The 13,185-nt window shown below is 48.5% G+C and overlaps 1 protein-coding gene across 5 annotated transcripts in view; it reads left to right on the top strand.

Annotated features, from left to right (window-relative positions):
* LOC135908469 (serine-rich adhesin for platelets-like) overlaps window positions 1–12,908 on the top strand; it is a 267,051-nt gene extending 254,143 nt beyond the window's left edge. For all 5 annotated transcript variants that reach the window (XM_065440246.1, XM_065440242.1, XM_065440241.1 and 2 more), the window contains 10 exons: window positions 1,012–1,160; window positions 1,560–2,868; window positions 3,275–3,385; window positions 3,905–4,022; window positions 4,447–4,557; window positions 4,650–4,696; window positions 5,545–5,731; window positions 6,542–6,786; window positions 8,121–8,251; window positions 10,372–12,908. In XM_065440246.1, the coding sequence (XP_065296318.1) occupies window positions 1,012–1,160; window positions 1,560–2,868; window positions 3,275–3,385; window positions 3,905–4,022; window positions 4,447–4,557; window positions 4,650–4,696; window positions 5,545–5,731; window positions 6,542–6,786; window positions 8,121–8,251; window positions 10,372–10,575 (2,612 nt within the window). In that variant the 3' untranslated portion in view covers window positions 10,576–12,908. The remainder of the gene's footprint in view (window positions 1–1,011; window positions 1,161–1,559; window positions 2,869–3,274; window positions 3,386–3,904; window positions 4,023–4,446; window positions 4,558–4,649; window positions 4,697–5,544; window positions 5,732–6,541; window positions 6,787–8,120; window positions 8,252–10,371) is intronic.
* Window positions 12,909–13,185: the final 277 nt, after the last annotated feature.

The raw sequence follows: 13,185 nt of genomic DNA, 5'->3' as shown, positions 1-13,185 counted from the left end.
TGTGTGTGTGTGCCTATGTTCCTATTTGCTCACATCTTCATGTAATGTCTATACATTAATTAAACAATCAAACTTTGTGGAAAACCCGGCATTGAAAGTGGCCGAAATGTTCAACGTCATCAAATAAATAAAATCAAGTCAGTGCGTCAAGCAATGGCTTAAATGACGTGAAAGTGAACTAGTCTCGCCAGATGTCCGATATGCCACTGACTACTGGACATGTAGAATGTGGCAAAGAAGCATACAAAATGGTCACAATCGAACCCTCTCCAAGCTACTCACAAAGTCTCCCTTCCTTATTGGTTGAGACATGCGCTCATCTAAGGGCTCGCTTCTAACAGAAGGCGGTTCTGCCCTCTGTGCCTTCCTCCAGATGAGCAACGATGAAGTACCAACTCTTCCAGTGCACTTTTTCTCAAGTCACGTGGCCCGAATGAAGACCGGAACCGCTATCGGCAGCGCGCATAGTGCCGGATCAAATTTTACGATTGCGAAGTACATCGCAGGCTCAAGCACGAATCATGGCCCAAAGTGTGGAAACTGCACGAGTAGTGAGCGACTCTTGCCCCAACACAGATGTAATTCGAGCGATTAAGTGCGACCAAAGCCAGCCGCCTGCTGAGGAAAGTACCCTCACGCTTCATCTGTCCCCAGGGAAGAAAGAAGCTTTGTTCCAATAAACGAATAACATAATTTAGGATGGCGAATTGAGCCAGGTGTGCTTCGTGCCCGAGCCGCAACTGTGGATTTATGTGCGCGTGCAGTCATTTCAATCAATTACCGAGTGACATCCACAGGCGTCCAGTACAGTTTTGAATCGACAGTCTTACGCCTTTGATGACTCTAGGACTTGAGAAATGGTAACGGAAAGAAAACACTCTTTAAAGCAAATAAGCTTAGTCTCGTATTTAATGTGTATATAGTATGCTATAACATATCATCGGACGTTACCGCTCAACTGTCTTGCTTTCTTTTTTCTCCCACCAACACCTCTGGCCACCACACTTGCAGTTCCATTCACGACGGCGTCGTCGATCATTCACCTGCCAATCGTCATAAACGAGCTGAGCACGTGCAACAACGAGGAACACTACAAAAACGACGTCACCCAGAAAATGATCTGTGGAGACGGACGCCAAATGAAGCGTCAGCTGTGCGATGTAAGTACCACCTTGAGAAGATTCCCTATGCCCGATTCCATCCAATTCACTTATTCAATTCGGATTATGCGAGGAATGCTTCCTTGCGCGGCGTTGTCCGTGACGTTTGCAGCGATTTGACAATAACTGCAAGGCGGCTGTGTATATAAGAACGTTCTCTATTGATTTTCATTGTAGATAGACATCAATGATTCCTCTGCTGGGCTTGAAGTGGTGAAACATTGCGCGAGTAAAGAGTTGTAATGAGTTCACTGCTTCTGAAGAAAACAACTACTTCGTAGACGAAATTGACATTAACGGGGAGTTGCATACGTAAACTAGCAACTTGCAGATCGCGCCTTTGTCAAACTAGTAGCGCTGCATCTTCATCAGCTGTACTTTTTTTTTTCTGTCGGCCAGGGTGATCTCGGAGCTCCGTTGATGTGCCTCTCGCCCAACAACATCTGGCGCCTGGCCGGCGTGCTCAGCTACCAGCGGCACTGCGGCACCTACCAGAAGCACCCGTCCGTGTTCTCCAACATCTACGAGATGCGGGACTTCATCCACAACGTGACCGGCCTGCTCTCCTACAACGTCACCCACGACCCGCAGCTGTACACGCTGCTCGAGTTCCCCCAGGCCGACGACGGCAACGTCTCGGCCGCCGTGCGCTCGCACGCCGCCGGCAAGATGGCCGGCCTCGAACACAACGCGTCGGCCGTGGCAGCCGCGCTCTACTCGCACGAGAACATCCTCGGCGAGCACGGGGAGAACGCCAGCACAACGACGACGACGACGACGGCGGCGTCGACGAGTGCGGGGCACGACGTCATGTACCTCGACTTGGAGGGCATCATCCCCAAGGTGAACTACACGAAGGACTCGATCCTCGACTCGGAGGGAGAAGGTAACGTCACGGAGACGACCACCGTGGAGACTCCGACGACGCACGGCGGCGCGGGTGTGGAAGCCAGGCTTCAAGACGTCGACCACGCGGGTGCCCACGCGACGACCACGACGATGACGACGACTGCGAACGCTACGGACGGCCCGACGGTCGTCGCCACCACGACGGTTCACCCTCACGAGAGCATGGCCTCCTTGAGGCTCATGGACGCCGACTCGGGCGACGTCTCGCCGTCGAGCGAGACTAGCCGCGATGCCCCCGCGTCCTCTGTTCAGCATGCTCACCATAGCGACCACGAAGACCGGCATCACACCGCGCCAGCGAACGACACCAGAGCAGAAGGCCGAGGCCGATCTGCGCTCCTGGCCAATCGGACAGTGGTCGGCGAACGGTTGCAAGCGTTTATCGAGCGCAACAGCGCCGAAGAAACGATGACAACTGAGCCGGGTTCGGTGGAGAACGGGACCGCGCTTGCAGGAAATGCGACAGCGACGGAAACGACGACCGGAACGTCCGACGAGGTCGACCGCGCCACTACGCACGACGACGCGCGATCGCCGCTCGAGACTTCGACGGCCGCGACGAACGCTTCCAGCGCGGAAACGACCACGATGCTGGCGGTGACAAGCCCGCGGCACGATGGCCGTACCTCCACGGCGATGCACGAAAATAGCACGACGACGGCTGCGCCTGAAAGCTTGTCAACACTGCCGGCCGCAGGAGATCTTACTGCCGAAGATTCACGCCGTGCCATGACCGAGGTTGCAACCGTTGCGGCGCCGGCAGTAGAGAAGAACGACACACTGCACATCGCGTCTCATAGTAAGTTTGCCCCGTCTTGGAAATGTGCAATGCTTCTGCCGTAATGAAACGCTCCCTCATGCAGTTGCGTGCACGACCTTTCGTAATTATTCCCAAGAATTGGTACCGATCCTGCGCAAATTATGCGTCATTTCACTGTAACTGAAGTAAAGACAACATATGAAATTACTACACTGCGACGAAACGTTTGAACAGGAATGCACGGCAACTTACACGGCAGTAAACTGCGTATTAGAACGTCTCACTGCTGCAGAATCGTAGGTTGTTTTTTGAGGTGACGAAATCTTCCACGTGAATGTCAATTCACTTACTCTTTCTTTCTTTCTTTCTTTCTTTCTTTCTTTCTTTCTTTCTTTCTTTCTTTCTTTCTTTCTTTCTTTCTTTCTTTCTTTCTTTCTTTCTGCAGATTCGACCTGCCTAGGATTCAGCTGCAACTCCGATGGTGTGTGCATTGATCAGTCCGGCGTTTGTGACGGCAGTTACGACTGCAAAGATGCCAGCGACGAAATTAACTGCGGTAAGCAAGCAGTTTCTTCAGCGCCCTCCCTACCGAACTACTACTTGACTAAACTAGCGTCACGTGGAAAATATGCGTAGGTCTGTCAACATGATTTGTTCTCTTGCGGTATACCACTAGCCTGACAGAGCGATATGGTGCGAAGTTCATCAATAATGCGACACTGGAGGCACTTGCTTCAGCTAAATATTGTAGGGAAAAGGCGCCCCTAACCAGCCGGTTGTCTATAAAGCACACAGCTATACGGACAGAGACGTTCATCAAAGAAACGAACTTCTCTCTCTGATTTCCACCTGACATATAATACCAAACGCTGTCATATAAACGTATTGGTTAGCGGAAAATCTTAGTTTATCGAATCTCAAATCAAGTGTAACTGATATAAAAATCATTACGAAAATAATTTCGATTTTAATATTTTCCTGGCAAAAGAGGCGACGGAGAAATAAGTCTGCTACCAGCAAAACCAACGAGTGATTTGGTTAAAGAATGCGGATGATATATTTTTTTTTTCTGCAGTCCAACTCAAGGATGCAGTTGTACACGGGAGAAAAGAAGGAGCTGGTTGGATGCCTGCTTGCGGGGACACCTGGGACGATGAACTCAGTGACAATGCCTGTCGAGAAATGGGTTTCGAGTAAGTACCTTGATCCAGGATCTAGCTCTGGTTCGCTTTGGTGTGAATAGCTTACACTGCTGAATCATGAATTTATTTAAATTTATTGCCTACGTGATTCCGTTCTCCCAAATATTTACTTGAATAACACTGATTTCCTTATGTTATCATCCAATTGAAGAAATTCTTCACCTCCGGCCTGAACTAGCGAACGTTCCCCACTACCAGAATGAGTCGCAACTTCACGCGAATTTTTATCGCGTTCACGTAAATTGTTTCTTTCTTATATGAGGATAATTCCCGTATAATTAATGTCACAATTCGAGATTAACTCAGATGGCCGCGTTAATATTGTCGTTAAGAAGTTATTGTAGGTCATACTGTCTTTCAACTTTTTTGATAAGGTGCTACAATGCACGAAATGTCCTGCTTTTTCTCTTTTTAGGAAGGCCTCGGAGACCAGTATTATCGCGCTCGAGTCACCGTACGCGATGTCCCTTCGTCATAGCAACAAGTCACACGAGCAAGCGAGCATACTGCAGTCGCTGACACTCAGGTAAAGAGGTTCCCATGCAATCTGCTTCATTGTAAAAGTACCTTTGCGTTAGGTGTGTAGTTCACACTGGCTGTGTTTTTATCTTCCCGTAGCAATGAAACGTGCAATACCAAGGTCACAATGAAGTGCCATCATTACCGTAAGTACCGAACTGTTTTGTATTATTGCTGGCGGTATCTAAGGGGACGCTGGCGCCTGCACATGGCGCCGGCTACTCCACTTAGACTTGATAATTGCGCTCCAAACAGTGAAAATAATAAAAAAAATAATAAAAAAAATTTATGAAAGAAAGAATGGGCATCCATTCGAATATCCACGTACGGAACAAGTAATCCTGAGGTTTTAGAAAATCAGAACCTGCTTGAAAACTAAGTTACTTTAGGGTGGCGGGACATCTTGAACTGAGGAACATGACGTGGCTGGTTCTCGAGCTTTCAAATGACCTCTCCAAGGCACATCTTAAACAACAGCAAAGAGAAACGCTATCAAGCCAAACGATCTTCACATGAAGTACACGCCAAAAGAATGCAGGCGTCCTCAGCTGATCAGCACTTCAGCAGCGGACGAAATGGACATGCTCATTAGGTGGACAGTTACAGAATACCCTCCCCCCCGCCCACTTCCCGCCACCAGGATTATATCGTTCTATGTAGAGCCAAATAATAAGAAGCCAACATACATTGACACCAAGGACAACATAGGGGAAATTACTTGTGCTTAATAAATGAAATGAAGAAATAATAAATTAATGGAAAAAAAGTGGATGAAAAAACAGCTTGCCGCAGGTGGGAACCGAACCCACAACCTTCGCAGTAGAGCCAAGTTACTGGAGGAGAGACTCGACTATACAACTACATTGTGATTGCGCGTGACAACTAAAGAACAATAATTTTGTTATTGGTTCATAATGGTAAATTCTGTTCCAAGTCGTTTCGCTGCGGCGCGGACAAACTGAAATCTCATTCGTCTCCATGTTTAATGTTTCAGAGTGCGGGCACTGGAACGCGACGTTAGCGGCCTCTCCCGGCGGTTCCTCCGAGTCCGGTTCAACGGATGCTGGTCATTCCGGACACTGGCCGTCGATTGGTGTCCTGTACTCGAAGGAGACACACTGTGCTGCCCACCTAATTTCAAATCGTTGGCTTCTGACTTCTGCTTCCTGCGTGAATGAGAGGTAAATCCACGCTCCCCCGTGCGGTCGATAAACGCCGACTGATAAGTACAGTCTGTGTAGAATACTGGACACTACTACACCGCAGAGATAACATGCAAAGCTTGCGAAAAGCGCTGGTGATCGCAGGTTTTGTTGTTGAACCTGTAGTCCACAGATTTGGTTGCTCTTAATGTAATATGTTCGTACATAGCCGCAGAGGTTGTTGAAAATTATAGCCATTATATTTCATTGTTGCTGCAAAATTGACTTGGAATATCTGTTAACTGGAACAGCAGTAACATTTCACCGAGCATTTTCAGTCCGTATTTCTCGAAGCTAGTGCAAGGCTGAGCGTTCTTAGCAAAATGTTACCGCTTGGAGAGCTGGCTCACTTTTGTAATTGCATCTGCCTAAATCCAATAATAGGAAGTTAATCGGAGAACGTTTGTTAATCTATATATAAATTAAAGATTATTCTGCTAATTCTGATGTCCGCCTGTAATGACAAGCTTGGCTGGCAAAAATTATCATTTTGTACTAAAACCTCTTTTAATAGTCTAAAAGATTCCACGCAGGAACACATGGTATATCACTAGCAGTAGTGGAATAGATATATAAACGTAAGTCCAACTACAAGGGCGTTTCACACGGGTGCTTCACACAGGTACAATAATAAAAAAGAAAGGAAAATTCACGCAGTTAGCTTTCTTCCCCAGTGCCATGCTAAATAGGCGGCACTCGAGGTGACGCTATAAACACAACTTAGTGTTACTAACGCCATGGTGAAATGCGGAACGGCCTTCTTCTAACTTCAAATCTTGCACGTCGCAGTGGTGCTGACTCCTGGACGTTCCGGTTCCTGCGACCGCACAACGCATCCCACGCACCGCACTACTCCGTCAGCGGCATTCTGTTCAACCACAAGCTGAACGCGTCTCAGCAAATGGGCGTGGCCCTCGTGCGGCTTAACCATACCGTTGAATTCTCTGACCACGCAAGACCCATATGCCTGCCAGAAAAGGAAGCTCAGCCGAAGAAGAACTGCGTAATCGCTGGCCTGGTCAAGCCCGTCGCAGGTGAGTCGTGGCATTAAATATTTGGCGCATACTCTGCGCCATGCAAGTTGCTACAGGTCTATTCCCCGTTGAATGAAGCTCTACCAACTCTATATAACGCAGATAATTGTTGGGTCTAGGCGATGGCGGCTGCCGCAATCGTTGAATACAAAATAAGCTGGTATTTATTATTAGACGATCAACGTGACTGCTAATCCACCGGTACCGGGATCACCGTTAGTTATATTGATCAAAAAAGAAAGAAAGAAAGAAAGAAAGAAAGAAAGAAAGAAAGAAAGAAAGAAAGAAAGAAAGAAAGAAAGAAAGAAAGCCAGGAAATAGCAGGGGTCATATTCAAGCACGAAAACCTCCTCACGCTAAAACTTTGTAGAAGCAGATGCCCATCGTTAATATTATTAGCGAAGATGGCTGACCAACGAGAAACGGCGCTTAATAACGAAGAGTTCTGCGAATTCGGCCCCAGGTTTCCGGCGACCTATGGTAGAACGTATCAGTTGTGGAGCAGACGTCATGGCCTTCCGTGACGTCGCCGGCCGCCGAGAGGTTGGCCCCTCACCAACCAGGTAGAGAACGTGGACTTTGGCTTAATTCGTAGGCCTACATCGCGCGATCGTATTTGGCCTGGATGATTGTGACGACGCGCTCTAAATACTCTATTGCGCCAAGAAATTCGACCAATTAACAAACCTTAAACACCGAGCTTGTTCGTTGCGCCGCTGCAAGGCTTTCTGGTACGTCACGCACACGCCAGTTTAGGCGGCATCGAAACTTCTAGAAAAACTCCGTGTGTATCTATAATTCAGGGTAAGAAAGGACGAAGTGCTGAGGTGTTAGAAGGGGCTGCGATATTTGGTGCGGGTAAACAAAAAGCGTCACCTATAATTTCACAAGCGTGGGCAAAAATAACCCCACCACCTCGAGTAATGCAATTGTAATTCTGCTTGTTCACACTTGTTCTTCGGCTCATTTTGTTTAAAGCCTCTTGCTTGTCATATCTCAAGCAAAAAAAAGAGTCATATAAAACAAGAATGACGGAATGAGAAGCAAAGGTATGTACAGAAATATCAGAGGTGACAGCCATCATTCGCTTAAGTACTGCATGCTAGATGGCGCCACAATACACCGACGCAGCACCCACAAAGGCAAGCTCATCAAAGTTCACCATAAGTGGTGGTTGATGGCAAGAGCACGTACTTAAATGGGCACCGTATGGAAGACACCTAGACTTGTCATTGCAAAACCTGTCTGTCGCAGTTTTATGCGAAGAGCCTTCAGCTTCTTGTTATTAGGCTATCGCTAGTGATCTTACACGATATTACATTCTTTTCTTCCAGATCATGCGCATCAGCTGAACTTCGCACCGGTCCACATCATGCCAGCTTCACATTGTCACAGTGACCATCCTGAACATGATGGAAGCACGCTATGTGTACAGAGCTTGGAGCACACAACGCCTCTATGTCAGGTAACACGCTGCACAGTTACTGCTGCTCGAATTCTTGATATTAAGGTACGCTTGCTCATGTTGCAGAAAGGCCCAGGCATGTTTAGCATCTAGAAACGTGCCTGTCATTGGAAACAGAGAGGTGGAAAGGGGGTTAAACGAAAAAGCAAACCCTTAAAAAAGGTAAAGGAAAAAAGATGGGGTTTTAACGTGCCAAAACAATGATCTGTATATGAGGCACGCCATAGTGGAGGACTCCAGATTAGGTGTGACACCCTGCAGATATTTAACGCGCAGCCAATACACGGCACGCCGGTGTTGTGGTATATTGCTCCCATTGAAATGCGGCCGCCCTGGCCAGGATTTGAACCCCGCGACCTCGCGCTTAGCAGCGCCACCACAGCGGGTGCTTAGAACACAAAAGTACTCAGCAATTTACCCTGCAGTGCGGCTCATACACACCAGGCGAGAAAGCTATAGTAGCTTTAGTACTAGTTGGGCGCACTGCAGTATGAACTGGAGGAACTGCAGGAGGGGTATCCTGAGTACAAGGCTAACGTTCTCACCTCCATGCCTTTCTTCTCCGTGTTCTCTCTATGTTTAGATGGTCTTCACGTGACGTCATGGGCGCAGTTTCCCACCGCGTAGTACCCAGACAAACATGGCGTCAAAACACAATATTATCATGCGTACATTGTCTTGTCTTTTTGACGCTGATCGTTCTTTCCCGGATAATTAGCGTTACCACTTTGTCGCTTGGGCTGCCACGTTTCTCGTTTACACAGTGACGTGCTAGTACCGCAATACGGCGGCCCCGATGACGTCGTTTCAAACCACGTATACAGTTCACAGACGCTGTACAAGCGGACACTTTACAAAACAGGTGCGCAAGTGCGCGGAGACAGAGTAAAAGAAAAAAAACGGGCCACGACTACATAACATGAGCACAATGCTCCACATGTTGGTTGTCCCTGAGTTATTCACGTAAATACGTAATTATGTACCACGAAGCTCCGTTTAGAGTCCCTCGCTTCTGTTAGAATCACTTGTATGCGCCATTGCCTTGGGTCGCCCAATGGTGCTCACTTGGTAGCGTTTTTAAACCATCTTGCTTACACTATCGATCGTGGGACCCATATTGTGGTGGCTACGGCAACGTTAAGTTAAAGGAAGCACTCTTTCGCGAGAGTACTTTGTCGCTACCGTCGGCATTTGCCAATGTCTCGATTGCCGCCGAAACGTTTAAACAACCTTCGTGCAGTTAACCATAGCAACTGTGTCGTCCTTGTAAGGCAGCTAGCTTCGTGACGTCCGCTGGTTAGACGTTCAGAACATACACGTCCAAAACTAAACCTATAATCGCCTATGGAGTTATCTCCTTTTCTAAGCACGAGAGAGCTTTATTATTATCGGCAGGGCTTCAGTGGGCTCCTGTACGCTATGGGGGAAGACGTCGCAGCGTAGTTTAGGCGAGCACCAGTTAAGACGGAACAGCGTGAGAGCTATGCTACTGTGTTACTTTCTGTTCACTTAAATTGCGCTGCGATGTCTTCCCCAAGGTTCAACTAACTTGCCCAGCAGCGAGTTACTTGTAGAGCCTTCTAGAGTATGGTGCAAAAGGCTCTAAAAATGTTCGCAAAAAGTGCACACGGTGCTGGTAAAAAATAATAGTAGTAAAAATCCTGGTTCCGTAAATCTGACCTTCAAGTTCAGCCAAGGTCAAACTTATATCTTAACCATATATTGAAAGCGATCTGCGATGTGTACAAAGCGCGCCGAATGGTGGTAGCTTCGTATGCGCCGTGCTTTCGACGCTTAGTTCGCGTTGAAGCGAGACACAGCATGAAGGTCGATTCGCTCGCCGCTGCTGCCGTGCCGTGCAACGTCAGTGTCCTCTTTTACTCCGTGGTCCTCTCCCAAAGCAAGCAAAACCGTGCTATCGCTCGACAAACTCGGTTTAATTGCGTCCAACCACGGCACTCTTTCGCGTTTCGCCCCCCAACGAAGTGCGGCTGCCGGTGCTGGGATTTGACCCCGCGACCTCGTGCCTATAGCATCTTATAACGCCGAAGCCATTAAGTCACCACGACGGGTCGCTTCAGCTTTAGCCATGGTTCCCCCCCCTCTCTCTCTCTTTGCAGCCAGCGGCAGAGGCAGCCCTGATGTGCACCGGCCATCGCGGCCAATGGGAGCTGCTCGGGTGGCTCCCGCAGACGTCGGTTCTGAGGCTATGCTCGGAGCAGGGCGCCGGCAACTCCACGGCGGCACTGCACGCGCCAGGCAGCGTCCTACGCTCGATGCGCTGGGTCCTCGACGTCGTCGGTCACGGCTTGGCGGTCAACTGATGACGATCGTCGGGCGGATTGCGTGCGCCGGTGACGTGATCGCGGCGCATTTCTTCCCGCTATATATACGCCTCCCGGCCCGCGAGAGGAACACTGTGATACAACAAAACCGGACCCGTTCTCCTCTCCCCCTCCCCCCCTTTTATTTTTAGCTTTCCTTTTTTTTCCCGAGTCTGTGCGCGTGGACACTACATTTCAACCACTGTGCCGGCGTTACAAGACAAGAAGGGGGGTGGAAAAACAAAGAAGGTGCTGCAAGTCAACGTGACAGACGCCTTTAGCAACGCAACTCGAAACACACAATCCAAGAGGAGCCACGAACACAAAAGAGGATGGGAAACAAGACACAGTTGCCAAGCAGAGGTCAAGAAGCCAACAAAATGTGCGAGTGCCACTGTGAGTGCCAGCGGGCGATGAACGTATTAGCCGCGTCGTTTGTGGTGTTTGTATACAATAGGTGCGCGCTACTAAAGGAGCCAGAAGTCTGCTTCAGTGCACGTATCTCCGACGACGCGCGCGCGTGTGCCTTTAGGACGATAAAAAAGAAAACAAAACGGGCGTCAGCAAACGGGACAGTGTGTGTACATTGCTTTTGTATTTGACTCTCCGTTTCCCTGTGGTTCTCGACCTTTTCCTTTCTTTCTTTTTTTTAGTCGTTTCATCGGGTGCCAATGTCTTCTCCTGCTTAGTCTGTGCGGTTGGTCGTGCTTAAGTGCTATAGGTCACAATAGAAGACGAGCGTACCCATACACGCCGCCGTAGCGATGCACTTCTGTGATGGTGAGCGCGTTGTATTCCCCACGTGGCATCGCCTTCGGCTGTCCTTCAGGCTTCAAAGCGGGAGACGCGACCCCCTTTTAAGTAAGGGTCGCTTCACGTTTTCTGGTTTAGATGCCCGTCACCTTTGTTTTTTTGTATTTTCATAGTTTGTTTCTGCTGTACTTGCGGCGGGAAACTTCTTTTTTTTTTTCGTCAACCACGCAAAACGCGCAGGCTTATGTCAAACGCACGCGTCTCTCTGTCTGCGAGTGCTCTAGGTTTTACACTGCGCGGGAGTGAGTTGTTTTGTGAATATTTCTCGTGTCGCGCCGTGCTGGACTTCCCGAACGTGAGTGAGACCAAGGACGTGTATCTCTTTTTCTTCTTTTTTTTTATGTGTGTACGTGCGAGCATGGAAAGCAGACTGTGTTTAGACGTAATTTCTTCCATTGTTGTGCGACATGACGTATTGTGCTTAAGAAGATAGCCGCATGCGGTGCATGTTCTGGCTGCTGTCTTGGCGAGGAGTGCGTTCTTTTGTAATATACGAGAGCTTTCTGTCGCGTGCAGGCTTTGTTCCGCAATTTCGGCGGCATACTACGTACGTATGTTCACCCACTTTCCAGCGCCCGCGACCAGGGTCAGGCAGGTTCCAGAGCAAATGATGTCATAATCATTTTAAAAATAATAATGAATTTTCCCGAGAAGATAATAGCCGCGGGAGCAGATCTTTCCCTGCGTTTCAAGCGGCCCGGCCGAATATTCAAAATCGTTTGCATTCCAGCCGCGCCAACACGAATCAGGTCGACACAGTATACAAAAGGGTGCACTAAGCTTCAGAAGCTGCACATGCCTTCACGATGTCTCGTCAAACGAACGTTTGTGATGTCGTTTGAGCTCACTCGCGCTGCTGGGCTATGTATAATGCGAAACGAAACTTCGCGCCAAATTGCAGAGAACGATGCCGGGTAACGAGAACTGACGTTGCTTTCACGAAAGCTCTGGCTAGCATAGTCATGAAAAGCCTGCAAACTTAGTCTTTTGTCTCCTCGCAGTGACTTGATTCTCGTGGCGACATTTTCACCGAGTAGTCCTGCTGAGAAGTTGCGCATAACAGCCTCAAAAGAGCACAGGTGGTGGCGTGCCGCCACTTTCTTTTTATCTTTTTTTTCTTATCATCAGTGTTTTCTGTTGTGCGTTTATGGCCCTATGTGTGTGTGTGCGTGCACATGTTTTGTTTCTAGTTTATTTGCAAACTCGTGCGTGTGGGTGTGTGTGACTGTATGTATATGCCTGGGCGTATGTGTCGTGCGTGACTGCGTGTGGACCGGAATGTTATTAATCTAGGTGCGTATTCTGTTCTAGGATATTTATATAAGCTATTTTATTCCTCGCTTTAACATGTCGTATGTTACCCTAACAGCCTTCCTCTTTTCCCCCCTCTGTATTGTCGTTGTCTTCTCTTCAGCCATCCCTTTCCCTTATGTGTGAACCGGGGTAGCGAGCCAACTGAACACGGCCTGTATAAGTGCAGTTCTGACCAAATGTCAATAAATACGGCGAAAACCCGGCGACCACTCGTACGAAGCCACTCAGTCTGCACGCGTGTCGTGAACAGACACCCGGTGGCATTGTTGCCTCGTGCAACTGCCAGTGGGAAAACGCGCAGTTAGCAAAGCAATACTGCGAATTGGTGAGTTGGCGCGCGTTCATTCTAATTAAGCACAGCTCGTACACAAACAATGACTAAAAGAAGAAGAAACGGGACTAGAGCTGAACGCGCAGCTCGGGAGTGCTACTCAGAAACAACTCATTTTATATGCGCACATGCAAGTCCCGTGAGCAGTCAAA

The sequence above is a fragment of the Dermacentor albipictus genome, chromosome 3 (genome assembly GCF_038994185.2).
Source record: "Dermacentor albipictus isolate Rhodes 1998 colony chromosome 3, USDA_Dalb.pri_finalv2, whole genome shotgun sequence".
Taxonomy (NCBI): Eukaryota; Metazoa; Arthropoda; class Arachnida; order Ixodida; family Ixodidae; genus Dermacentor; species Dermacentor albipictus.
The sequence above is the reverse complement of the archived record's forward strand: the minus strand, read 5'-3'. Positions and strand labels throughout refer to the sequence as shown.